This window comes from Nannobrachium achirus, assembly GCF_963921795.1.
Source record: "Nannobrachium achirus genome assembly, chromosome: 3".
NCBI lineage: Eukaryota > Metazoa > Chordata > Actinopteri > Myctophiformes > Myctophidae > Nannobrachium > Nannobrachium achirus.
In genome coordinates, this window is record NC_137812.1 from 18,028,238 (window position 1) to 18,049,106 (window position 20,869).

At 43.1% G+C, this 20,869-nt stretch overlaps 1 protein-coding gene across 1 annotated transcript; it reads left to right on the plus strand.

The window, feature by feature from the left end:
• Nucleotides 1-9,326: 9,326 nt before the first annotated feature.
• On the plus strand, nt 9,327-14,161 carry LOC308282042 (dual specificity testis-specific protein kinase 1-like; the record flags this gene model as incomplete). The annotated part of the gene is made up of 4 exons (XM_080722389.1): nt 9,327-9,344; nt 9,992-10,075; nt 10,776-10,827; nt 12,960-14,161. 4 exons carry the CDS (start codon nt 9,327-9,329, stop codon nt 14,159-14,161), a joined length of 1,356 nt encoding a protein of 451 aa, XP_080578515.1.
• Nucleotides 14,162-20,869: the final 6,708 nt, after the last annotated feature.

Consider the following 20,869-nt stretch of genomic DNA (forward strand, 5'->3'; position numbering starts at 1 on the left):
GTTCATGTATTTTTATTTTGGGGGTCACAGCCTAAAAAAGTTTGAGAACCCCTGTCCTAGGTTATTAGCTTTTAATAACAGTCTTGTAGCTGATACTGATAGAATAGTTGAACTTTTGTTTTAACAAAGTTTAATGCAAACAAACAACACACCTTAGTTGTTCCAGGGAATGGCGCTATCAGCCTTTACATGTATATTTGTTACATTGTGTAAAAAGGTTCTTACCCGCTGTCAAGACTAGAAAAGTTCTCCATTTGGGACAGGCAGTCAAACCTGAGGAAGAATAGAGGGGGGCAGGAGGGGGACAAAAAGTGAGAGATAGTTATGAATTAAAGAGATATTTCACTTCATTTTATCGTCTACTCGGGCTTTTGGGAGCACACCGGACAGTTTTTAAGTTGCTTGATTCAGTATTTAGATATTTGATATTGATTTTATCAGACACGCCCCCTTCCTATAACTTCAAACTCCATTTCAAGCATGTTAGGTTCATTGAAAACAACTGTCCGTGGTTCTGGTGACTCATAATTCCCTTCGGATACGTGAGCAGGCCGTGTTTTTGTTGTTGTTTTTTTTGTAATTATTATGGAAAATGAAAAAGTGTAATACAATAATAATAATCAAGGAAATGACCAACAATCTCTGTTACATCTGCACTTATCTATCAGAGAAACGTGATAACACTATCAGTTCAAAATGCAACTTACGTTGACGTTCAATGCGAACACAACTAATTACACTATACAGACACTTTAGATGCACATGCAATCTTCACACAATGAGCAGAGAATTACAATTATATATTATGTGAATGCAAATACTTACCTTTTCCTTTGAATTCCCCGCACATCAAAGCTAGGCTAAAGGACAGGTAGGTGGCAGGTGCACAGCCCCGGGCAAAGGTCTGCAAGGCATCATGGGAAAGAGTGTGGGTGGAGCCAGAGCTAGTTGTGGCACTGGCTGGTGCAGGCAGAGCAGCAGTGGTGTAAACAGGGGTGTAGCACTTTAGTTACTTTAGCTATTGAAAAATAGCAGATCTACAAGCTCACGCGAGCTTGTAGATCTGCTATTTTTCAAAAATTCAAGTCTTTGAATATTTCAAATCCTATTTTTTTTTCTTTCTTTTTTTTAACTATGTTTCTATGTCAGCCAAATGAAGCCTGGGTTTCCGAGGCTACTATGTCAGTGGTGCTCAAACCTTTTCATGTGACAGGCCCCCAAAATGATATGTACCGGTATTTGGCCACGGAGTCAACATAATTAAGGGCCTTGGGCCACCTTTGTACTTTACTTAGTATTTCCAAGACTTTTACTACTACTCGACAACATTTCAGATCCAAATATTATACTTTTACTCTGCTACATTTATATGAAAACTTTAGTTAGTTTGTAGATAGGCCAGATTATTATTTGAAGACATACATTAACCACTTCAACACTATAAAACCTACATTTCAGCCATTTGAAAATAGCAGATCTATAAAGCTCACAATGCGGCACATTGTGAGCATTGATGAGCTTGTTTATTTATTTTTACATTTGAAAACACGTTCATTTTTTGACTCCCGACACCAGCATGACGCCGCGTCTTTTTGGTGGAGCCCTAGCCTTACACAATCAAATATAGTAGAGTAATGCTCCCTCCACAGCTCCGCTATATTGTCCTCCCCAGAGACACCATCAATGGTACACGTAATGTAGTATTTCTCCTGTTCATAGCTCTCACCTCCTTCCAGAACCCAGTAACATTATGGCTAAGGAGCTTATCAGCAATATGAGATGAGATGAGATGAGATATACTTTATTAATCCCCGAGGGGAAATTGAGGCATTACAGCAGCATAGTGTACACAAAACAAATAAACAACTAGACAAAAAAGACACAGACAAACATTTGATGGACACCAATCACACACAACCAGAGTCAGCCCATGACTATGCATGAGGGAGAAAGTTCTTAAACATGTAAGTTATGCAGTCTAATGGCAGTGGGCAGGAAAGAGAGTCTATACCGCTCCGTGTGCATTTTCGGGGGGAAAGTGAGCCTCTGACTGAAGGTGCTCTTCCTGTCCTGCAGATCACCATAGAGAGGATGGGAGGGGTTAACCATGATGGCGTTTAGTTTGTCCCTTATCCTCCTCTCTGCTACTGACTGCAGCCCTTCCATTTGGAGGCCAACTACTGAGCTGGCCTTCTTAATGGTTTTGTTGAGCTTGTTCAGCTCCCAGGCCTTAATGCCACCTCCCCAGCAAACTACTGCATAGAGCAGAATGCTGGCTAACACAGACTGGTAAAACATGTGCAGCAGCCTGCTGCACACATTGAAGGACTTGAGCCTCCTCAGGAGGTACAGTCTGCTCTCTCCCTTTTTATAGACAGCCTCCGTATTGTCTCTCCAGTCCAGTTCCTTGTTCAGGTGGACACCTAGGAATTTGTAAGAGTCCACAATCTCCACCTCTTCCCCCTGGATGGTGATGGGCACTGGGGTCCTCTTGTTGCTCCGTCTTGCATCGATCACCAGCTCTTTTGTCTTCCTAATATTCAGCAGTAGGTGATTCTGCTCAGCCCATCTGACGAAGTCCATCACCACACCTCTGTACTCCTCATCCTTGTCGTCAGTGATACATCCAACGATGGAGGAGTCATCTGAGAACTTCTGAAGATGGCATGTTCTGGATTTGAAGCAAAAGTCAGAGGTGTAGAAGGTGAACAGGAAGGGTGACAGCACTGTTCCCTGGGGTACTCCAGTGCTTCCCATCAGTACATCAGACTGGCAGCCTTGTAGCCGGACACTCTGTGGCCTCTGGGTTAGATAGTCAGTTATCCAGGCTACCATGTTGTGGTCTACCTGCATGGTTGTCAGCTTCTCAGCAAGCAGGGGGGGCTGGATGGTATTAAACGCACTGGAGAAATCAAAAAACATAATTCTCACCATGCTCCCCTTGTTCTCCATGTGTGCGTAGGCCCTCTGCAACATGTAGATGATGGCATCCTCCACTCCCACTTTGGCTCTGTAGGCAAACTGCAGAGGGTCCAGGGAGTCGCTCACCAGAGGTCGCAGGTACTGGAGGACCAGCCTCTCAAAGGTTTTCATGATATGAGAGGTCAGTACAACTGGCCTATAGTCATTTAGAGTGCTGGGATGCGTTCCTTTTGGCACCGGGACGATGCAGGATGTCTTCCACCGCTTGGGCACCTTCCTCAGTCTCAACGACATGCTGAAAAGATGCTCCAGCACTGGTGCCAGTTGTTCAGCACACGTCCTCAGAACCCTAGGACTAATGCCATCCGGCCCTGCCGACTTGCCCTGGTGCAGCCTCCTCAGTTCCCTCTCCACCTGATCCGAGGTCACAGTCAGTCCTAATAGAATCTGCTCTCATTGTTGCTTCATTGTTTACTAACATACCACATATTTATTACTATTGCTATTACTTAATACCTAGTACCTACTATTAGTGAGCTTTTTATGGTCCAAGATAGGTCCCTGTCTGGGCCGACCTGTTAGGACCCAAACCTCGTTTTGCCTCTGCATTGTGAGCTGCCACAGTGGCTTTACTTTTTTTTCTTATTAGGATAAATATACAAAATATCTACTGGCCTCACACATAGCCCCCACAATACAGTCATAGAAGGCACATAAGTCCTTGCTGTGAGAATTTACACTACAATTCACATCAGAGCATAAAATTGCATCATAGGGAAGATGTACATCACTCAACAGATCATTAGTTCTCCCATAATAAGACCGAGTGTCATTTTTTGAGAGTTTGGACCAATCTAATTTTCGCCTTATAGGCACTATTCACCTCTTGAGACATCTCAGGAAGACTGTTCACATCAAGTAATAACATGACAGGAACATGGCCTGACATGGATGCCTCGTAGACAACCTCCATTGAATGTAGGCTAGCAAGCATGAGCAAGCCAAGATGTTGTGTGTCAGGCTTCACTAATATAAGTCAATCTCTCTGCAGGTAACAGCTTCTTACTGGATAATATGAGGTTGTTTTCCTCACAAAAATGCAACATAATTATGTTTAGCAAACAATGAGGGTTTATCAGAGAGGTCCGCATTCATGTCACCAATCACATATACACTTGTATTTTTGATTATCTGAGATAAAGGAGTCTATCAAGGATAATCTATTCAAATACTCATCCTCATTCTGGTGGCATTCATAAGGTGTATAAACATTAAGTATTGTTGTTTTTTACCCTACACTCCACAGCAATGCACCAGTCAGTGTCAAGTCAGACATTTATCACAGAGTCCAGCTTTTTATGCCACAGAATAGCCACGCCTCCAGGAATCCTACCCCTCACTCAGCTCCATGAAAATTGTCATTAAAACAGTTCAACTGTCCCAAGTCCTGCTTGGATAAACACTTTTCCTGTAGACATAGAATATCACAACTTAAATGTTCTACATGTGAGCGCCTGACAACGTCTCCTGCACTGTTCCCAAGGCACAGCCTTATGATACAGAAGCCATAATATATCCACTGCATTTAAATAGGCCTACAATTCAGTATAATACGTATAATTATCAGAGTTTGAGAAAGAGAACTACAATAACCAGCATGCCCTGGTGCACAAGGCACTCTCACATCACATCCATTATTACCAGTAATCTGTTAATGTCTAATGTTATGGCCAATTTCCTAATATTTCCATATTCATATTCCACTCAGTATTTGCAGTCTTAGTTAAATGTATTATTGAAGCCAGGAAACATTACACACTGACAAAAAAAATTGAGGCTCTTTAACAATGCAAAAAAAATGATTTATTTACATAATGAAAAAAGTGACACTGTGAAAAAGTGGATGTTTGGGTTTGTTATTCATTAATTAGTAATGAATAGAGACAAGAAACAATGTCCATTCCATACCTGGTTGTTTTATTCATTATTTTCACCCCAGGGGATTATTTTTTTACAGTATGTACAATAGGTTCCTATTGCACCACAAGATGACGCTGTACGTTTGCTTTACCATGAAACGTTGCACGTAGAATCTACTAGGAACTGGAAGCCATGATGAAGAATGTTCAGTAAAGAATAGGCTAACCAAGAAGTTATCCCTGCTCACGTGCTCTATCTGCCATCCACTTCTACAAAATAGTTACTAGCAACACAACTTTAGGAATGTCCTAGTCAGTATATGAATCTTCTCTCTCTTAGCAAAATGTTGCAAATAAGAGGAGAGTGTGAGTGTATATTGCATATTGCACAGAAGGAAGGTGTAAAATATTATTTGTAGTAAGGCAAGGCAAGGCATGTCAAGTGCTTTAGACAAAACATTAAGCATTAAGACATCGAGATAGCAAATTAAGATACAGTGTAAACATCTTATGAAAGGACATTTGAATATCATACAAATAATAAAAAAAGGAAAAAATACAACACAAACATAAAAGATTGGAATTACAGTGCACAAGAATGATTAAAAGAAATCTCAATTGAAACAGCAGCAAAGAGAAAGTGTTTGCATTGATTTAAAAGGAGAGTCATGTATAGGCTTCTGTTGTAGTTGTAGGTCTCTGCAGTGTATTCCAGATATGTGTCGAATCGATACATATCTGGCATATTCAGAAGACACTGGTGTCTACATGACAAGAAAGAGACACTGGTGTCTACATGACAAGAAAGAGACACTGGTGTCTACATGACAAGAAAGAGACACTGGTGTCTACATGACAAGAAAGAGACACTGGTGTCTACATGACAAGAAAGAGACACTGGTGTCTATGTGAAAATAAAGAGACACTGGTGTCTACAAGACGAGAAAGAGACACTGGATGTCTACATGACAAGAAAGAGAACACGGGTGTCTGCATATTGACAAGAAAGAGGAGAAAGTGGAACAGTCAGTTGGAGCATTAAGGCCCCTGTAGCCTCAGGGCCTGCCATGTTTTTAGGGGCCAACCTGAGGGGCAACGACGGCCATGGCCTTTGTGGCCTCCCTGAAATTCCTGGACTCTGGATTCTGATTCTGAAAGCAGACTTTTTTTTTTTGAATTTTCTTTCCTGATCTGAGCATGGACGTTTTTCATAAAACGGAAAAAAACAATATAGCCTATAGCCAGTGTTATGAAGAGCTGATTTACCTGAAAAATATACATTTCCTCAAAAGATTACTTAGGCCATTCTTAAGAAGGTGACACTATGTAATGTAACCTATATTTGTAAACAGTTACACCGTTATTTATGGAACTAAATGTCCTACAATTTGCCTGTGGCTTTCATACAGTAGGACTAAGTGCATTGCAGTTGTCACACCACTGCCTTGGGTGAGGATCGAGGCAAGGCAAGGCACACAGCTGGGTTGTTTTATCATTAGTTTTCACTTAGGTTTCACCAATGATTGAAGTCTTTACTGTCTGTGAAACTCAGTGCACCAATTTCTCCAGGGTATTCTTCTGTTTTCTTTGTATAGTTTTAGCACTCTTCTCTTCACACATGAAGCTACCTTTCTGCTAACAACTCGAGTTCAATGGCATTTGGCTGCCACCTACTGGTACATTGGATTATCACACACCTCAACAACATTACAAGTCCTACTACATCAACAGGTCATAGGAACAAAACATAGGAACCACATCAGCAGATAAGTGCATAAACCATTAACCCAGTAAACCCACATAAACAAAGTTTAAAGGCAGGGCCATTATATATATTTTGTTGTTGAAAAAAGTGTTAAATAGCTATATATTCTCATAGTAATCGTTGCTATAGAGCAGTATCAGGGCAGGGTACTGTCTTGTCTGTAACTCCTTAATACACTTAAAAAGCATTATCAGGTCAGGATAACAATGTTATCCAATCAGGAGAGAGAACTTATACAGGATGACTGATGGTGATGATGACTCAAATAAAGTAGACAAAAAGAAATAAACAGGGACACTATGCAATTGAAGCTGATAAATGGGTTATCTCTCCTTATTGGCTGAAATTGGTAACCCACCTGAAAACGTATTTCCTGTTAGTTAAAGAGGAGCGACTGGGAGACCCCTGCTACTAAACAAATTCTATAGCAATGATTGTTATCAGAATATAGAGCTGTGACGATTTTGTTTTAACCAAAGAAATATAATTTATGCTACCTGTAAAAGACAGGATATACAGGGACCTTATATGTTGCAAAGTTTGTGTTGTTTCATTAACATTGCAATTAATTGGCCATTGTAATAAGATCCTTGGTTTTGTCGGGATTCAAACCCTCGCTGTCAGGCGGCAATGCGGCCTAGGTGCCCGGACCGACGTGATGTGAATTACTTGACTTGGCTCAAGCTGAAGCTCTGCATGTCATTCATTGGGTGATGCAGTTTTCTTTCACTGTTTTCCCTATGGTAGACACTGCCCGGGCACCATCGACTACAGCCTGTCCGCTTGAATCAGCATCAGCCGCTGCTGCTGCGCCTAATTTACCCCCTATGCAACACCCACATACACCACCTATTATTGCTCCATAGAGGCCATAACTACGCCCAGCATCGGCGCCGGCAGCAGCTCCAACTGCAGCTCCGGCGGCACCACCCAGAAATTCATAAGCCAATACTTTGTCGCTTTTCTCAGCTTTCTCTCTTGCTTCTTGTTCGTGTTGTTCTTTGACCATTGTCTTTGCTTCTTCCAGAGCCTCTCCTACATATTCTTTCTTCAGCTCTTCCTCCTCTTTACGTCTGTTCTATTTGTGATGAATCGGGCCCAATATGTCTGGAAGCAGGAGGTCTCTCCGCAATGAAAGTAATAAAAACTCGTAGAATTCTCGACCGATTTGACCCTTTGGTTTGTTACAACATGTCAGACATCTAGTTGTGTTGGATACTTTGTTAAATTAAAGATCTGGGGGTTCCACACCAAAACACACCATGGATAGTAACTGTAAATGGTCTCAGGGTCTTACATACAACTCATGCATATTTCTAGCATTGGAGTGATGGCAAGCTGACCTAGATATTATGGTGCTGACGTTGATGTTCGGACACAGTGACCAATGAGGCGTCTAGCGTCTACGCATTCGTGTCTATGACTGATTGGTCCAGCGGTTTGTGAGATTAGCCTTGGAAGACAGACAGACAGACAGACAGACAGACAGACAGACAGACAGACAGACAGACAGACAGACAGACAGACAGACAGACAGACAGACAACCCATTTGTACAGTAGATGGCTCTGCATCCTATAGAACAGAGGTTCCCAACCTTTTCAGGCCCCAAATAATCATATTTTAACTGGGGACCCCACACACCCTGATGAGCACTAAGACTTGAGGCATTACATTTTGTATAACACGGTTCTATTGTGAAAATGGCGAGGCGTTGTGAGCATGTAGATCTGCTATTTTCACAATTTCTCCCTCTAATATTTGACAATTTGGACAATGTTTTATTTGTCATTTTAGAGATATTAAAAAGTCCTTAAATTGTCACTTGATAAATGTGAAGATACCCTCTATACACTTACTGTTGAGAGAGAAAACAATGTTGCACATTAAGTTAATCATCTGGGGACCCCCCAAAAATAACCCACAGGTTGAGAACCACTGCTATAGAACAGTGGTTCTCAAAGTGGGGGCCGGCGCCCCAAGGGGGGTCCTTGAGGCCGGGGGTTCCAGGGGGTCTGCAGCAGTAATAATTGATAGTTAAGAACCAAATGGAACCTTATAAGTCTGCAAATTAGTGTACAAATGGAACCAAATGGACCCACTTTACACAGGTCCATTTGGTTCCATTTGTACACTCTCAGAGTTCTGAGGGTCATAACAACCTGGGGGTCCTTGAAATGAACTAGTCTCAGTACCACTGCTGTAAAAGCACACTGTAATGTGCTAAAATAATCAGAACACACACTTATCTTCCTCTGTCTAGTGACAGGTGTCTCAAACTCAATTTACCTTGGGGCCGTGGGAGGCAGAGTCTGGCTGAGGCTGGGCCGCAGCCTCAGCACACATGCACGCGTGCGCAGCGCGTGCATGTGTGCTTGCACGTGCTCTAATAAAACAAATTAGTGCATGTGCACTAATTTGTTTCATTATTATACTGTAGTTTCATACCAGTCTAACAACTACTGCATCTATCTCCCCATCAAAGAAATTAAAAAAAAATCCAATCTTCTCAAATGTCTTTTTAATTTTTTAACACAAAATAAGATAAACAAGGACCCTGGTGTAAACAAGTTGTGTTTAACGTATGTCAGCATGTACTGTACTGTTAACTGTACTGTATTATTAACTCTTTTGAGGTTCATATAAAACTCACAGGCCGCACTAACATTAAACTTTCATATTAAGGTGGGGGCCACAAAATATCGTCTTGCGGGCCGCAAAATGGCCCCCGGGCCGCCAGTTTGAGACCCCAATCTAGTCTATAGTCGTCTGAAACTCGTCTCCAATATTTTCTCCACCTCCAAATGTAATGCTAAAGTGACATCAGTTTTCAGTTGTTTTCAATGAGGAAATGTTGACTCAGCAGACGTGTAGGCTGACTGAGACCGATCAATAGATTGTTATGAGCCGCTTCATTCATCATCTCTCCGCTGCACACCTGAATATTTAATCACTGCAGTAGTGTGTGCTTCGCGCCAAGTTTTGAGCTTGCATATCTGCTACTTTTGATGCTTTTGTGCAATGCTGTAGTATGATCGTGAAGGCCAGGGCATTAATATACAGTATATGAAAGAAACACAATATACGGGGGTAAGAGGTTTCTGTCCGATATCCAAAGCATTCCTCTGCTCATGAAACCCTTTCTGTGGACACTGAACCCGGATATAAATGGGTTAAGAGGGGGGGGGGGGGAAGTCCCTGAGTAAATATGCTCAATATTTTGTACATTTTGGAGGGGAAAATGTAACAATGAATATTATGTGTTTCTGTTATTTGTGCGTTGTGTACGTGTGTGTGTGTGTGTGTGTGTGTGTGTGTGTGTGTGTGTGTGTGTGTGTGTGTGTGTGTGTGTGTGTGTGTGTGTGTGTGTGTGTGTGTGTTTGTAGGACTTTGGTCTGGATGTGGAGGCCTTTGAAAACCTGATAGGAGACTGTCCTGCATTCTTCAGCCTGGCAGTTACATGCTGCAATGTAAGGAAGGAGCACACACACACACACACACACACACACACACACACACACACACACACACACACACACACACACACACACACACACACACACACACACACACACACACACACACACTGAGGTTCCTTAAAAACTGGTCTGGCATTTACTCACTGTGTGCTGTACAGTCATTTTTCAAAGCATATTGTAATTAGATTTTCATGAAGGCCACTGATTGTGTTCCTTTACTTTTAGCTCTATATGAAAATCAACAGAAATGTCGAATGCAAACGAACACAAACAAAGTGAATTCTGGCAATGTCTACAATTACAGAACCTGACAGTGTTTTTCTTGTCCATTTACAATGATTAATAAAGGTACTGTAGTAGTTTCCTGCTAAAATTCGTAATACATTGGCAGAATCATCTTATTCTCATTGATTTGTGTCCGGAAAGTGTAATTCGAGAACTGTTTCAACATGCGATACAGGTGAACAACAATGAGATTATTTTAGGAATATCCATTTCTACGATGTAAATGTTGAACATCTAGACAATATATTCTAATGGTCACCTGGTCAAAACTGTGAATAGACGATAGTGTATTGATAGCATTAGTCCCCATTTGCATTTCTGTATAATACACAGAATCAAAACCTGAATATGACTCACAGACGCTCATTGCTTCCTCTGTTTATTGTCACCTCCTGTGTTTGCTCAGATGAGTGCTGTGAGGAGACCAGCGTTCTCTGACATTGTGTTCAGCCTGGAGGGCATGGAGAGAGGAGCAGAGGACCACCATAGCTCTGAGTCTAAGTAAACATCACAGGGCAGGAGTTAGAGGAGGCTTTCTGTCGAGGGTGAAGGTGTAGCACATGGACACCAGGGGGCATCAATGAATATGTTTAATGTTTAATGAATTTAGTTGTCATTTGCCATGTTTTGTTTTGGTACTGTAATCCCTGTCACGGCTGGCCTTTACTGGTTGGTCTCAGTGGTTCACAAAGTGTGGTCCGGGGACCCCCAGGGGTCCTTGAAGGGGTTCCAGGGGATCCCCATGAACATCAAATGCAGTTTAACAACTTTAACCCTATATAGGCCTGCAAAATAGATAGAACACAAATCTTGTATGGGGGTCACTGGCACAAAATATTTTCTGATTGGGGTCAAATACATTGGCCACAGACCCCATACAATTTGGGCCCACAGCTGCAGGGAAGTAATAAGCTATCTCTCTCAGCTCTGCTCTGTCACCCTGACCAACGCTAGTGCAGAGAACAGCCTCCTGTGCCAGCTTCCCACACAGCTGTGTTTGTTGGAATGCTTCTTCTTGAAGTTGACCTTGAAATACGATGAGGCAAAATACACAGTGTCAGCCGGACCCCTTCATTGATCATCATGATGTTTTGTGTAAAGCACATTGAATTGCCTGCTGTACAAATAAAATGTCCTTGCATTGCCTGACCTTCATACAATATACATCTAGACTTATTCTTTGACAAACATCCCTTTAAACGTTTAAGCCAGATTGGGTTTGATGCCGATCCCAGCTTTGGAGACCACGTCTAGACCACTGATTACTGATGTTTTGACTAATACTTTGTCAAAACATGCCAAATCTTTAAATCTTTCCCCCCCCCCCTTTTTTTTAGAACAGTCAACAGCATATAGAGGCTTTATTTAAATCAAATATTTGACAGTGATATGTTTCCACTCTATCCTGTGAATCCCTCTCTCTTTCATCACCTCCCTCCTTGCCTTTACTTCCTATTTCTCCCAAATTATATCTCTAAAACACTCAAATGTGCCAGTTTTCAACATTGACTACCACATTGTCTGGGTTCAGTGGGTTTCACTGCAATTAAAATAATAATAACACATGTTTTTTAGTGCTTACATAGATGTCTGTCATGTTGCGTTCTGTTGAAAGGTGCAGTCACTAAGTGTGCTAAGCGCTAAAATAATTCACTCTTTGTTAGCCTTCTGGTTGGTCCCTGACTGACCAACCAGCAGGCTCTATCTGCCTTGTCCCGCCCTGGTTCCGCTTTTTTTATGGTGAATTTGCTAAAACATAATTTTTGGAGAAATAAAAACATTTAAAAACATGCTGAGTCACTATACTGCCACTGAGCAGCTCCATTTGACTGAAACCAAGTTTGAAATGAGAATTGAATACACAGAATAACAATACGAAGCAACTGAATTACAATGGTAGTGGATGGAGTGTCCCACCGAATGTCCCACCAAGACACAGCAACCAATGGGTGTGAAGAGGGGCGGGACAATAGGCAGGACTTGACAAAGGGTGAATTGTCCCCCATCCTGATGAAAACACGAGGTTTAAAAAAACAGCAATTGTCAAAAGCACATCCATGAGTGTGGACACGTTGTGCTATTGTCACTATTTACAAATAGGAAAATAAGAGTCTGAGCACCAATTAATGCTCCCAAAGAGGATGTTTACTTGTAACTCTTTGGGAGCATTAATTGGTGTACGTGTGGACTCTTATTGCCAGACCCATGAAATGGGTAGGCCTACATAAGCAAATGTCGGTCTGTCTGTCTGTCCTGGTTTTCTATATAAAGGGTATATATGATGATGACATGATGATGACATGCCTACAAAAGGCATGATGTCATAAATGATGATGACAGACAGGGGGTCTGGCACAACCAGGTTGACCTGGTCTAGTTTTCCTATTACATTGTTCTTTAGTCCAGCACCCAGCATATATGGCCTTGGATGTGTGTGCCTTTTGGCTGTTTTGAAGCCTTTTTGTTAAACTATTGTCACTCTTTTCAAAATGTTTGCGCATAAAAAAGCATACCGGCCCGTGTTTAGAAAACAATACAAAAATGGCCTTTCTAAATCCCTTCCTCCTGCTCCACTCTGTCTCTCCCTCAGAGCCCGTGGCGGCAGACGTGAGCCCCTACCGGCGCCACCTCAGCTCCCCCTGTCACCCCGGGACCAACAACCAGGGGCAGCAGCAGCAGAGGCTGTCCCGGAGCCAGTCGGACGTGCTGCCGGCCACGGCCCCCACCTCCCCCCTCCTCCTGGGCACCCCGGCACGGGTCAACCCCTTCTCGCTGCGCCAGGACCTGAACGGCGGCCGCTGCAAGCTCCTGGACACGCCCAGCAAGTCCTTCATCTCGCTGACCTTCACGCTGCCGGCCCCTCGCGACGGCCTGCTGTGCACCTCCCCGCGCCACCACCACCACCTCAGAGGCACCCCGGGGGCGTCCAGGGCGACTCCCAGGAGGTGCCAGTCGCTGCCCTGCACCCCGGAGCTGGGCAGGAACGGCGCCGTTCTGAGCGACTCCGGCGAGGAAGAGGAGGACGTGTTTCAGGACAGGATAGACGAAGAGGCGGAGGACGGCAAGATGAGGAAGGATGGAATGTCAGCGGCGAGGGAGGCCCATGGACGGATGGAGGGAGAGCCGGAGGAGGACCAGTGTCATCCTCTGGAGCTGGACATGGTGTCTGTGGAGCCACTGGAGGAGCAGCAGCAGCAGAGAGCAGGGGAGGAGCTGTGTGTGACAGAGCCCATGGACTGCACCAAGTCTCCAGAACCGGAGCAGCCTCTGCTCTCCTCCAACTCCTCCCTGTGCACCAACGGCTGGCCTCTTCCCGTCTCTGCCGGCCCGCCCTCCCTGCCCCCCCTGCCCAGGCTGCTGGAGAACAACAACGGCTCCTCAGTCGCCATCGGACAACAGGTACCGTGGGGCGCCGCCACGGGACAGGCGAACGGTTACCACGGTTCCCAGGTCCTCGCCTCCGCCGCGGAGCACCCGGGCCCCGCCGCCGCCGAGCAGGACGATGTGTTTTTCTGTCCCGGCTGCTGCCTGGTGGGCCTCAGCTTTCCCTCCATGTGCCTCCGGGGTTCGGCCGCCGTGCCCGGCCCCCGCCGCCGATCGCTGCCGCGGCAGCGGTCCTACCGCAACCTCAACGGGCCCGTCACCACCGCTGGCGCTTCCTCCGCCACCACGACAACGGCCGCCGCTTCCGCCGCCAAGGCGCTGTTGTGCCGCGGCCCAAACGGACTCGTAGCGGCCTCTCCCTCGGTGGCCTGTGAGCCTGCGCTCCCTCTGCCAGAGGCTCAGACATAAGCCTGCCCTGGATTGAAAGTTGGTTGCACCGCCAGTGTTGTGCACCGAAGATAGTCAGTCTGGAAGCTCACAACGCGTTGCGGTGCGACACGTTGAGAGCTTGTAGATCATCAGTGTGTTGGTCAGCCAGCACGTGAACCACCCAGCAATAGTACTAGCTAGTACTATGCTGCTCTGGGAAACCCAGTGAAAAGGGTGACTCCCATATAACTTGAGAGCTGTGCTGTTTGACAAATGGAAATAATTGCAAACAGTGGGGAAGCGTGTGCTTGTCAATGTACTCTTATACAGACTCTTACTTAAGACTTATAACACAAACACAGCAGTCAGAGACTGAGATGGGACTTGAACTAAGCCACGGTCAAAGTGAGCTGAACAGAAGGCCAAGCAGCTGAAGTCTTGTACTGATTTATAGTCTCAAGTAACTCTACCAAATCACACTCTAGGCTACTGTGCTGCACTGTGTACTGTTTAGTCCTGGGGTTGCACTAGAACAGTGGTTCACAAACTCCAGAAGTTACAAACCTTCAAGGGTCCAAGGGAACTCAAGAGGGTTCCTGGACCTCACATTGAGAACCACTGCACTAGGAAAACAAAAATAGTTTCATCTCTATTCAGTACAGTGCACACTGAGTAAGAAGATCAATGAGTTTGTACGGTACTGCAGTGTTTTACCTTTCAAATGAGGCCCCAGGACTTGGTAATAATCCACTCTATGTATGAGGGAATTGGAATTCAAACATACAGTATATATCTTGTTTATTCTGTAAATTGCTGCTAATTTGGAAAACACTGCTGAACCGTACTGTACTGAACTGGCCTGGTTCCAGGTTCAGTTTAGTTGTAGACGGTGTTGTAAAAGGCCTACAGTAAATGCATTTGTACATTAACACTTGGGGAGCCAAACGCGTTCAGGGACGAGTTATGGCCACTAGATGTCACCCTGCCACAGGAAGTTATATCGTCGAGGGACGAGTCAACAAATAGTTAACTTTTCGAGACCGCAGCTTCCCTTTGCATGCCCTGAATCCATTACGTCACCCAGCCAGGGCAGGAAGCCCCCTGTCTCTCCCCACACGGAAGGATTTTACATGGCTTTAGATTCTACTTTGAAACATAAGAACGGCTTTATCTGAGAATGAGGTAAAAACAGCCCCATGGAGGCAGAGAGCTGATTGTTTTCACGGCGACACTTTACCGCGAATTTACCGCGATTTTTTTACCGCGAGTTTCGCGAGCGTTTGTAAACAAATGGAGTACCTCCTCAATCTTCTCTGGACACGCACGTGCACACGCACGAAGCTTGCGGGGCTCATCAAAACATAACGTAAGTCAATGGTGGCACCAGCAACAGCTATAAATGTTATAAACCTTGGCCGCCCATGTGTTAAGAGAACATCCACATATCTCCATTATGTGAAAACACTACCTGTTTTTATGCTATTTAATAATTTATAATAACGCTAGCTATAAGATAAACTTAATTCGAAAGAAATGATACGTACTTCTTATTTTTTTTTTTAAATGTGTGTGGGTGTGTGTGCGTGTGCGTGCGTTTCTGTAGATATTGATGAATCATATGGTTAAAGAGGATCTGGGCCGACTTTACTTGTGGTTCACTTTAATGTATTTCTTTCTTGCTCATGTTTGGGTCTTTTTTTATAAACTGAATCGGTGCTTTATGAACACTTGTTTCTGGTACAACCTCAAATATCTTCTCCTTTAAAAACAACTCCTGTTCCAAATGTAATTTTTTTTGATAACCCTAACTGAGAATGTTGCGTAAAGGTCACTTCTATGTGTGTGTGCGTGTGTGTGTGTGTGTGTGTGTGTGTGTGTGTGTGTGTGTGTGTGTGTGTGTGTGTGTGTGTGTGTGTGTGTGTGTGTGTGTGTGTGTGTGTGTACGTGTATTACTCTACTTGTGAGGACTCGGGAGATTATCGAATGTGAGGGCAGTTTTCCTGTTCCTCACAAGAGGCTGATTCATGGTTAAAAAGATATGTTATAGTTATTATACTTACAATTATGTAATTATTCAGGTTGGGGTTAGGATCAGGCATACAGAGGTCAAGTTTAAAGGGATAGTTCACCCAAAAAAAAAATTCTATGGGTTACTCACCCCATGGAGACTTGAATTCATTCATTTTTTTGTCGCATTCCTAAGTCAATAATTTGATGGTTCCCTATGGAGACACAAATAGCCTGCTTTGTTCCTTATGGAGACACAAATAGTCTCCTCATATTATTGGCTTAGCGACAACAAACTAAATATACTGTATACAGTATATCCATGAATTCAAGTCTCCATGGATTGAGTAATCGATAGAAAGAAAGTCAATTTGGGAGTGAGCTATCCCTTTAAGTGTCTTCTTAGATATGTTAAATCAGTATTATGGCTGATTTATACTCAACTAACTGTACAGTGGTAGTGCGCTGGTCGTGCTTTTAGATTAGGTTATTGTGGATGACACCTGCACTTAGGCTTTAGGTTTACTGTTAAAAATGGCATTGAAAGATTTTGATGTCCTCACAAGTGTGTGTGTGTGTGTGTGTGTGTGTGTGTGTGTGTGTGTGTGTGTGTGTGTGTGTGTGTGTGTGTGTGTGTGTGTGTGTGTGTTTGTGTGTGTGTGTGTGTGCTCTTTTCAGATGGACAAGGTGATGTGGAAACATATCAGGACTTCCAGCATGTCACCTGTCAGAGGTTCAACCATGGTTAAAGGGCCACGCAACTCTAGGCTGATTAAAACATGGCAGTATTAACAGCTGCAGCTTCTCAAATTAATATTAGGTTTGACCCTACGTTTTAACAACGGGCAACAGCCAGTGACTCTGGGCGATAAAAATGTCCTAGTGGGTGTTCCTGTCCAAAGCAATACATGAATTTGATTGGCTAACGCCGGACGATGTCTCCCAAAGATAACAAAATATGTTCATGTTTTTGGACGCCAGTTGTTGCCCGGTCCCATTGACCGGGCAAATATGGACGGAAAATATGGACGGCTGTCCAGATCATCATGTACATCATGGTGTACCATAAGGTCAGTCAGCCTTATGTTTTTAAACCAGAAACTACTAAATCAGCCTGGAGTTTCATTCCTGTTTAATTTCTTTGCCCTGTTATTATGTATCAACTAAACCTGTGTGCAATAATCTGATATTAAACAAACTTGGTTATGTATAATCATGTGTTCAATTTTTGTTCTTTTTGAGTTAAATAATGTACACAGTCTTAGATTACAATATACAGTGTGTGTGCGTGTAAACAATATTGTGATATCGATTTGCATGTTACCCTGAGGAAGGCATGCAGGCAGTTCAATCTGCACCACACAGAATACTGCATTATGTCTTGCAACATACCAAACCACACAGGCACAACCTCTACAGAACAGTTCAGACTTACAAGCAATATCATTGAATGCAATTTATTATGGCAATATCAATTCATGATCTATAGCCTAATCGAGAACAGAAGGTTTTACGTGACACAAATTCATACAAGCAGCGAAATGTTGGGACTTGTGACACAAGTTGTGCTAACACTCAAAAAAATATATATATTAATGCAGAAAAGAAACTAAACCATACAATAATGGAAAATGACTAGAAGCAATTTAAGGAAGAGTTAGGCTTATAGGGTCTTATCTGTCTTTGTGTTCGGTTGCTCTGGTGTAATGAAAGCCATACTATTTCTTAGTGGTATTTTAAGACGGGTGGTTGTTCAAATACCTTAAAGACAACTGTTCTAAATTAAACTGGAACCATCATTGGATAACACTGAATATCACCACTCTGTACACTTCCTTTATTCGTTAGTATCAATAATGTTGAGGATTTCTTATTTGAGAGTAGACCTACTCCTTCAGCACAGATATAGGTTCTAGTACCATTGTGGCATCCACAGGAAAAGTGACATTTCGAGCACATTACTCTTCTTCAGACTGATTGTGGTAGCCTACAGCAATTTCTCCTGCACTAACAAAATGAGTTTATTTTATTACTAAATTAATAATTTAAAAGCCTACCTTGCACAAGTAATGCAGCTACAACCTGTGCCAATTTAAGTACACCAGTAGGACTCCCTAATCGGGAGATAAGCAACCGTCAGGTCACATGTATACACACATTTACGTAGGGCAAAATTTGTAGGAGCAGTGTCCAAAAATGTGTTTTGCTAAAATCGGTCTGATGGCGGTGCTAAATGGGACAGATCCATGTTGATGACATGACTCTAGTCTAGACATACTGTGTACCGCTTTGCATGATTTTAGGGCAAAATGTGTAGGAGCAGTGTCCAAAAATGTTTGTTCCACCTCAATAGACTTTAACATAAAAGAAAGAAACCAGGATTGTTTTGTCTTTAATGTATGGCTATAATTTCACCACTTACGTTCTCTATGACGTAACCTGTAGTTGATCAAATATCAATGGATTCCTTGTGAAAGGGAGGGGTGGACCGTAGCCTCTAAACCAGGCTCTTCCTGCCTTCTGATTCAGAAGGTAGGAGGAGTCATTTTACTAGGCTAGGTGGACCAGGGATGCAGATTAAACAAATAGTTTCCAGCAAGTTGGGCTTGTACACCAAATGGCTACAACATAATGAAAGGACAAATTAAGTCAGGTCAAAGTAGGCTACATAGTTTTATTTCAAAAGCAAAATACATTTATATTAGCAAAAGGAGAATGGAAAAAATAAGTGATAACAACTACAAACAACCTGACTATACGGCAAATCCTGACTAAAAAGATACATGGCTGGCCAGAAACAAGAGAAAAGAGGGGAGCCTGGTGAGCCAGTCACTATGTGACCGTCGTCCCACCAGACCCCCGTAAACTACCAAAACAAAATAACCAAACCTAAACTCACCAGAAAAGAAACAACGCCAAACAATACTTATGGCCAGCACATCTGAACTGAAATAAAACTGTTGGGAACTTGGGCCTGGGGAGACTATGGGCCCTATTATGATCCAGGTCTTATGCCTTATGCCTTAACTTCTTTACCTTTTTTTCACTATTTTGAAAAACATTTTTAAATACTTCAAATGCTGATCTACATCTGCACGTTGTGAACTTGCAGATCAGCTTTTTGAAATATTTAAAAAACAAAATTGTAAAAAAAGGCAAAGAAGTTAAGGCATAAGGCATAAGACCTGGATCATAATAGGGCCCATATGAGTGTTGGGTCCAGCTCCTCTGTATAGCCTAATCAGACAGGAGGATCAGCTGAGCCAGGGAGGAGCAGACACAGGTGAATGAGATCCCAGACGAGCACACAGCCAACCAGAAAAGTGTAGTCACTAAACAAGGAGACAGGAACAGTGACCCAATACATTATATCCTATGTGCAAGCACATAACACATATGCACAAAACAATGTTATTGTGGTGTTAAGATAAAACAGATGAACTCATTGTTGTCCCTAACAATGTTTAGTCAACACTTAACACATCAAGTCTTAGATCAGTTTATTGGAAGATTAACATTTTGTAATGTAACATATTATAACGTAGCAAGGTCTAAGATCAATCATTTGAAGAAGAGGAATTGAGGAAAGGTTCAAAAATCTACAACTGGGCCGTGTTGACAACAGTGCATTTTGATTGATTGATTGAATATTTTTATTAGATAAAAATGGAGAACAGTACAAGTATAGTCAATACAAGAAAACTAGACCAGGTCACCTGGTTCTGCCAGACCCGCAATGAAAATCAGAATGCAAGGAAGGGGGTGGATCAATCTTAGTCTGGCCTCTCTCCTTTGACCTGTCCGGCAAGCGTGACGCTGGCAGGAGTGCAAGACTCCAGCTGGTATAGCTCGTGGGATCCTTAAGGCACGCAAACCTCCCCACCACGATAAGGTGTTGATCCATGGGGAAGGGGGGGGGGGGGGGGGGTGATAGACAGACAGAGGACAGAGACAGGACAGTCAGACAGACAGAGGACTTTGCGCTCATCAGGAGAGCCTGTATTGTTAACAAATTTAAGGGGAACTCTGACAGAGTTGGGGCGGAACATTTTCAACACTTAATAGCAAGAGCTTGTAGATCGGCTGTTTTCACTAGTATGGCACTGAACTAACACATGAACACACAGGATTGTATAGGCTGAGCAGCTGGAAATGTTTCTGAGCTTGTAGATGGGCTGAGGAATTTATAGTGTCAGCAGCTCGTCAGCCAACTCAACTCAGCTGGTCCTGTACAGGTGACGGCACTCAAGGCAATCAGCCGAGCAAGGGAAGGGAGGGGCAGATGAGCAGTCAGAGGCAAACACAGGCACACTGAGGAAAAGAGGGACCGACCGACCGACAGACCGACAGACCGACAAAGCCTTTTGTAGGCCGACCCCCTGGGTCTGGCAAAAATGTAGTACAGTACAAGTACAGTTAAACACCCAAGGAACATCCCAAATAACAAGCAATACAAAATAAATAAAAAATCGAATATCATCGCAGTTATAAAAACACTGTACAGTGTAGGGGATACATCTACTTTTATGACCCAGGATGGTGTTTCCAGTGGCACTCCTTCCCTCCTTATAAGCATCATAGTTCATTCATGAATTGTCTCTTATGTCAAGTTTCAACTTCAATCGAATTCATCATGCAATTTTTCAAACAAACTAAACACAGCACAAAAAGAAAGGAAATTTGACTTCGGTCCATTATATCTCCCCTTTAATAATACCAATTTGTATTCCCAGAATATTG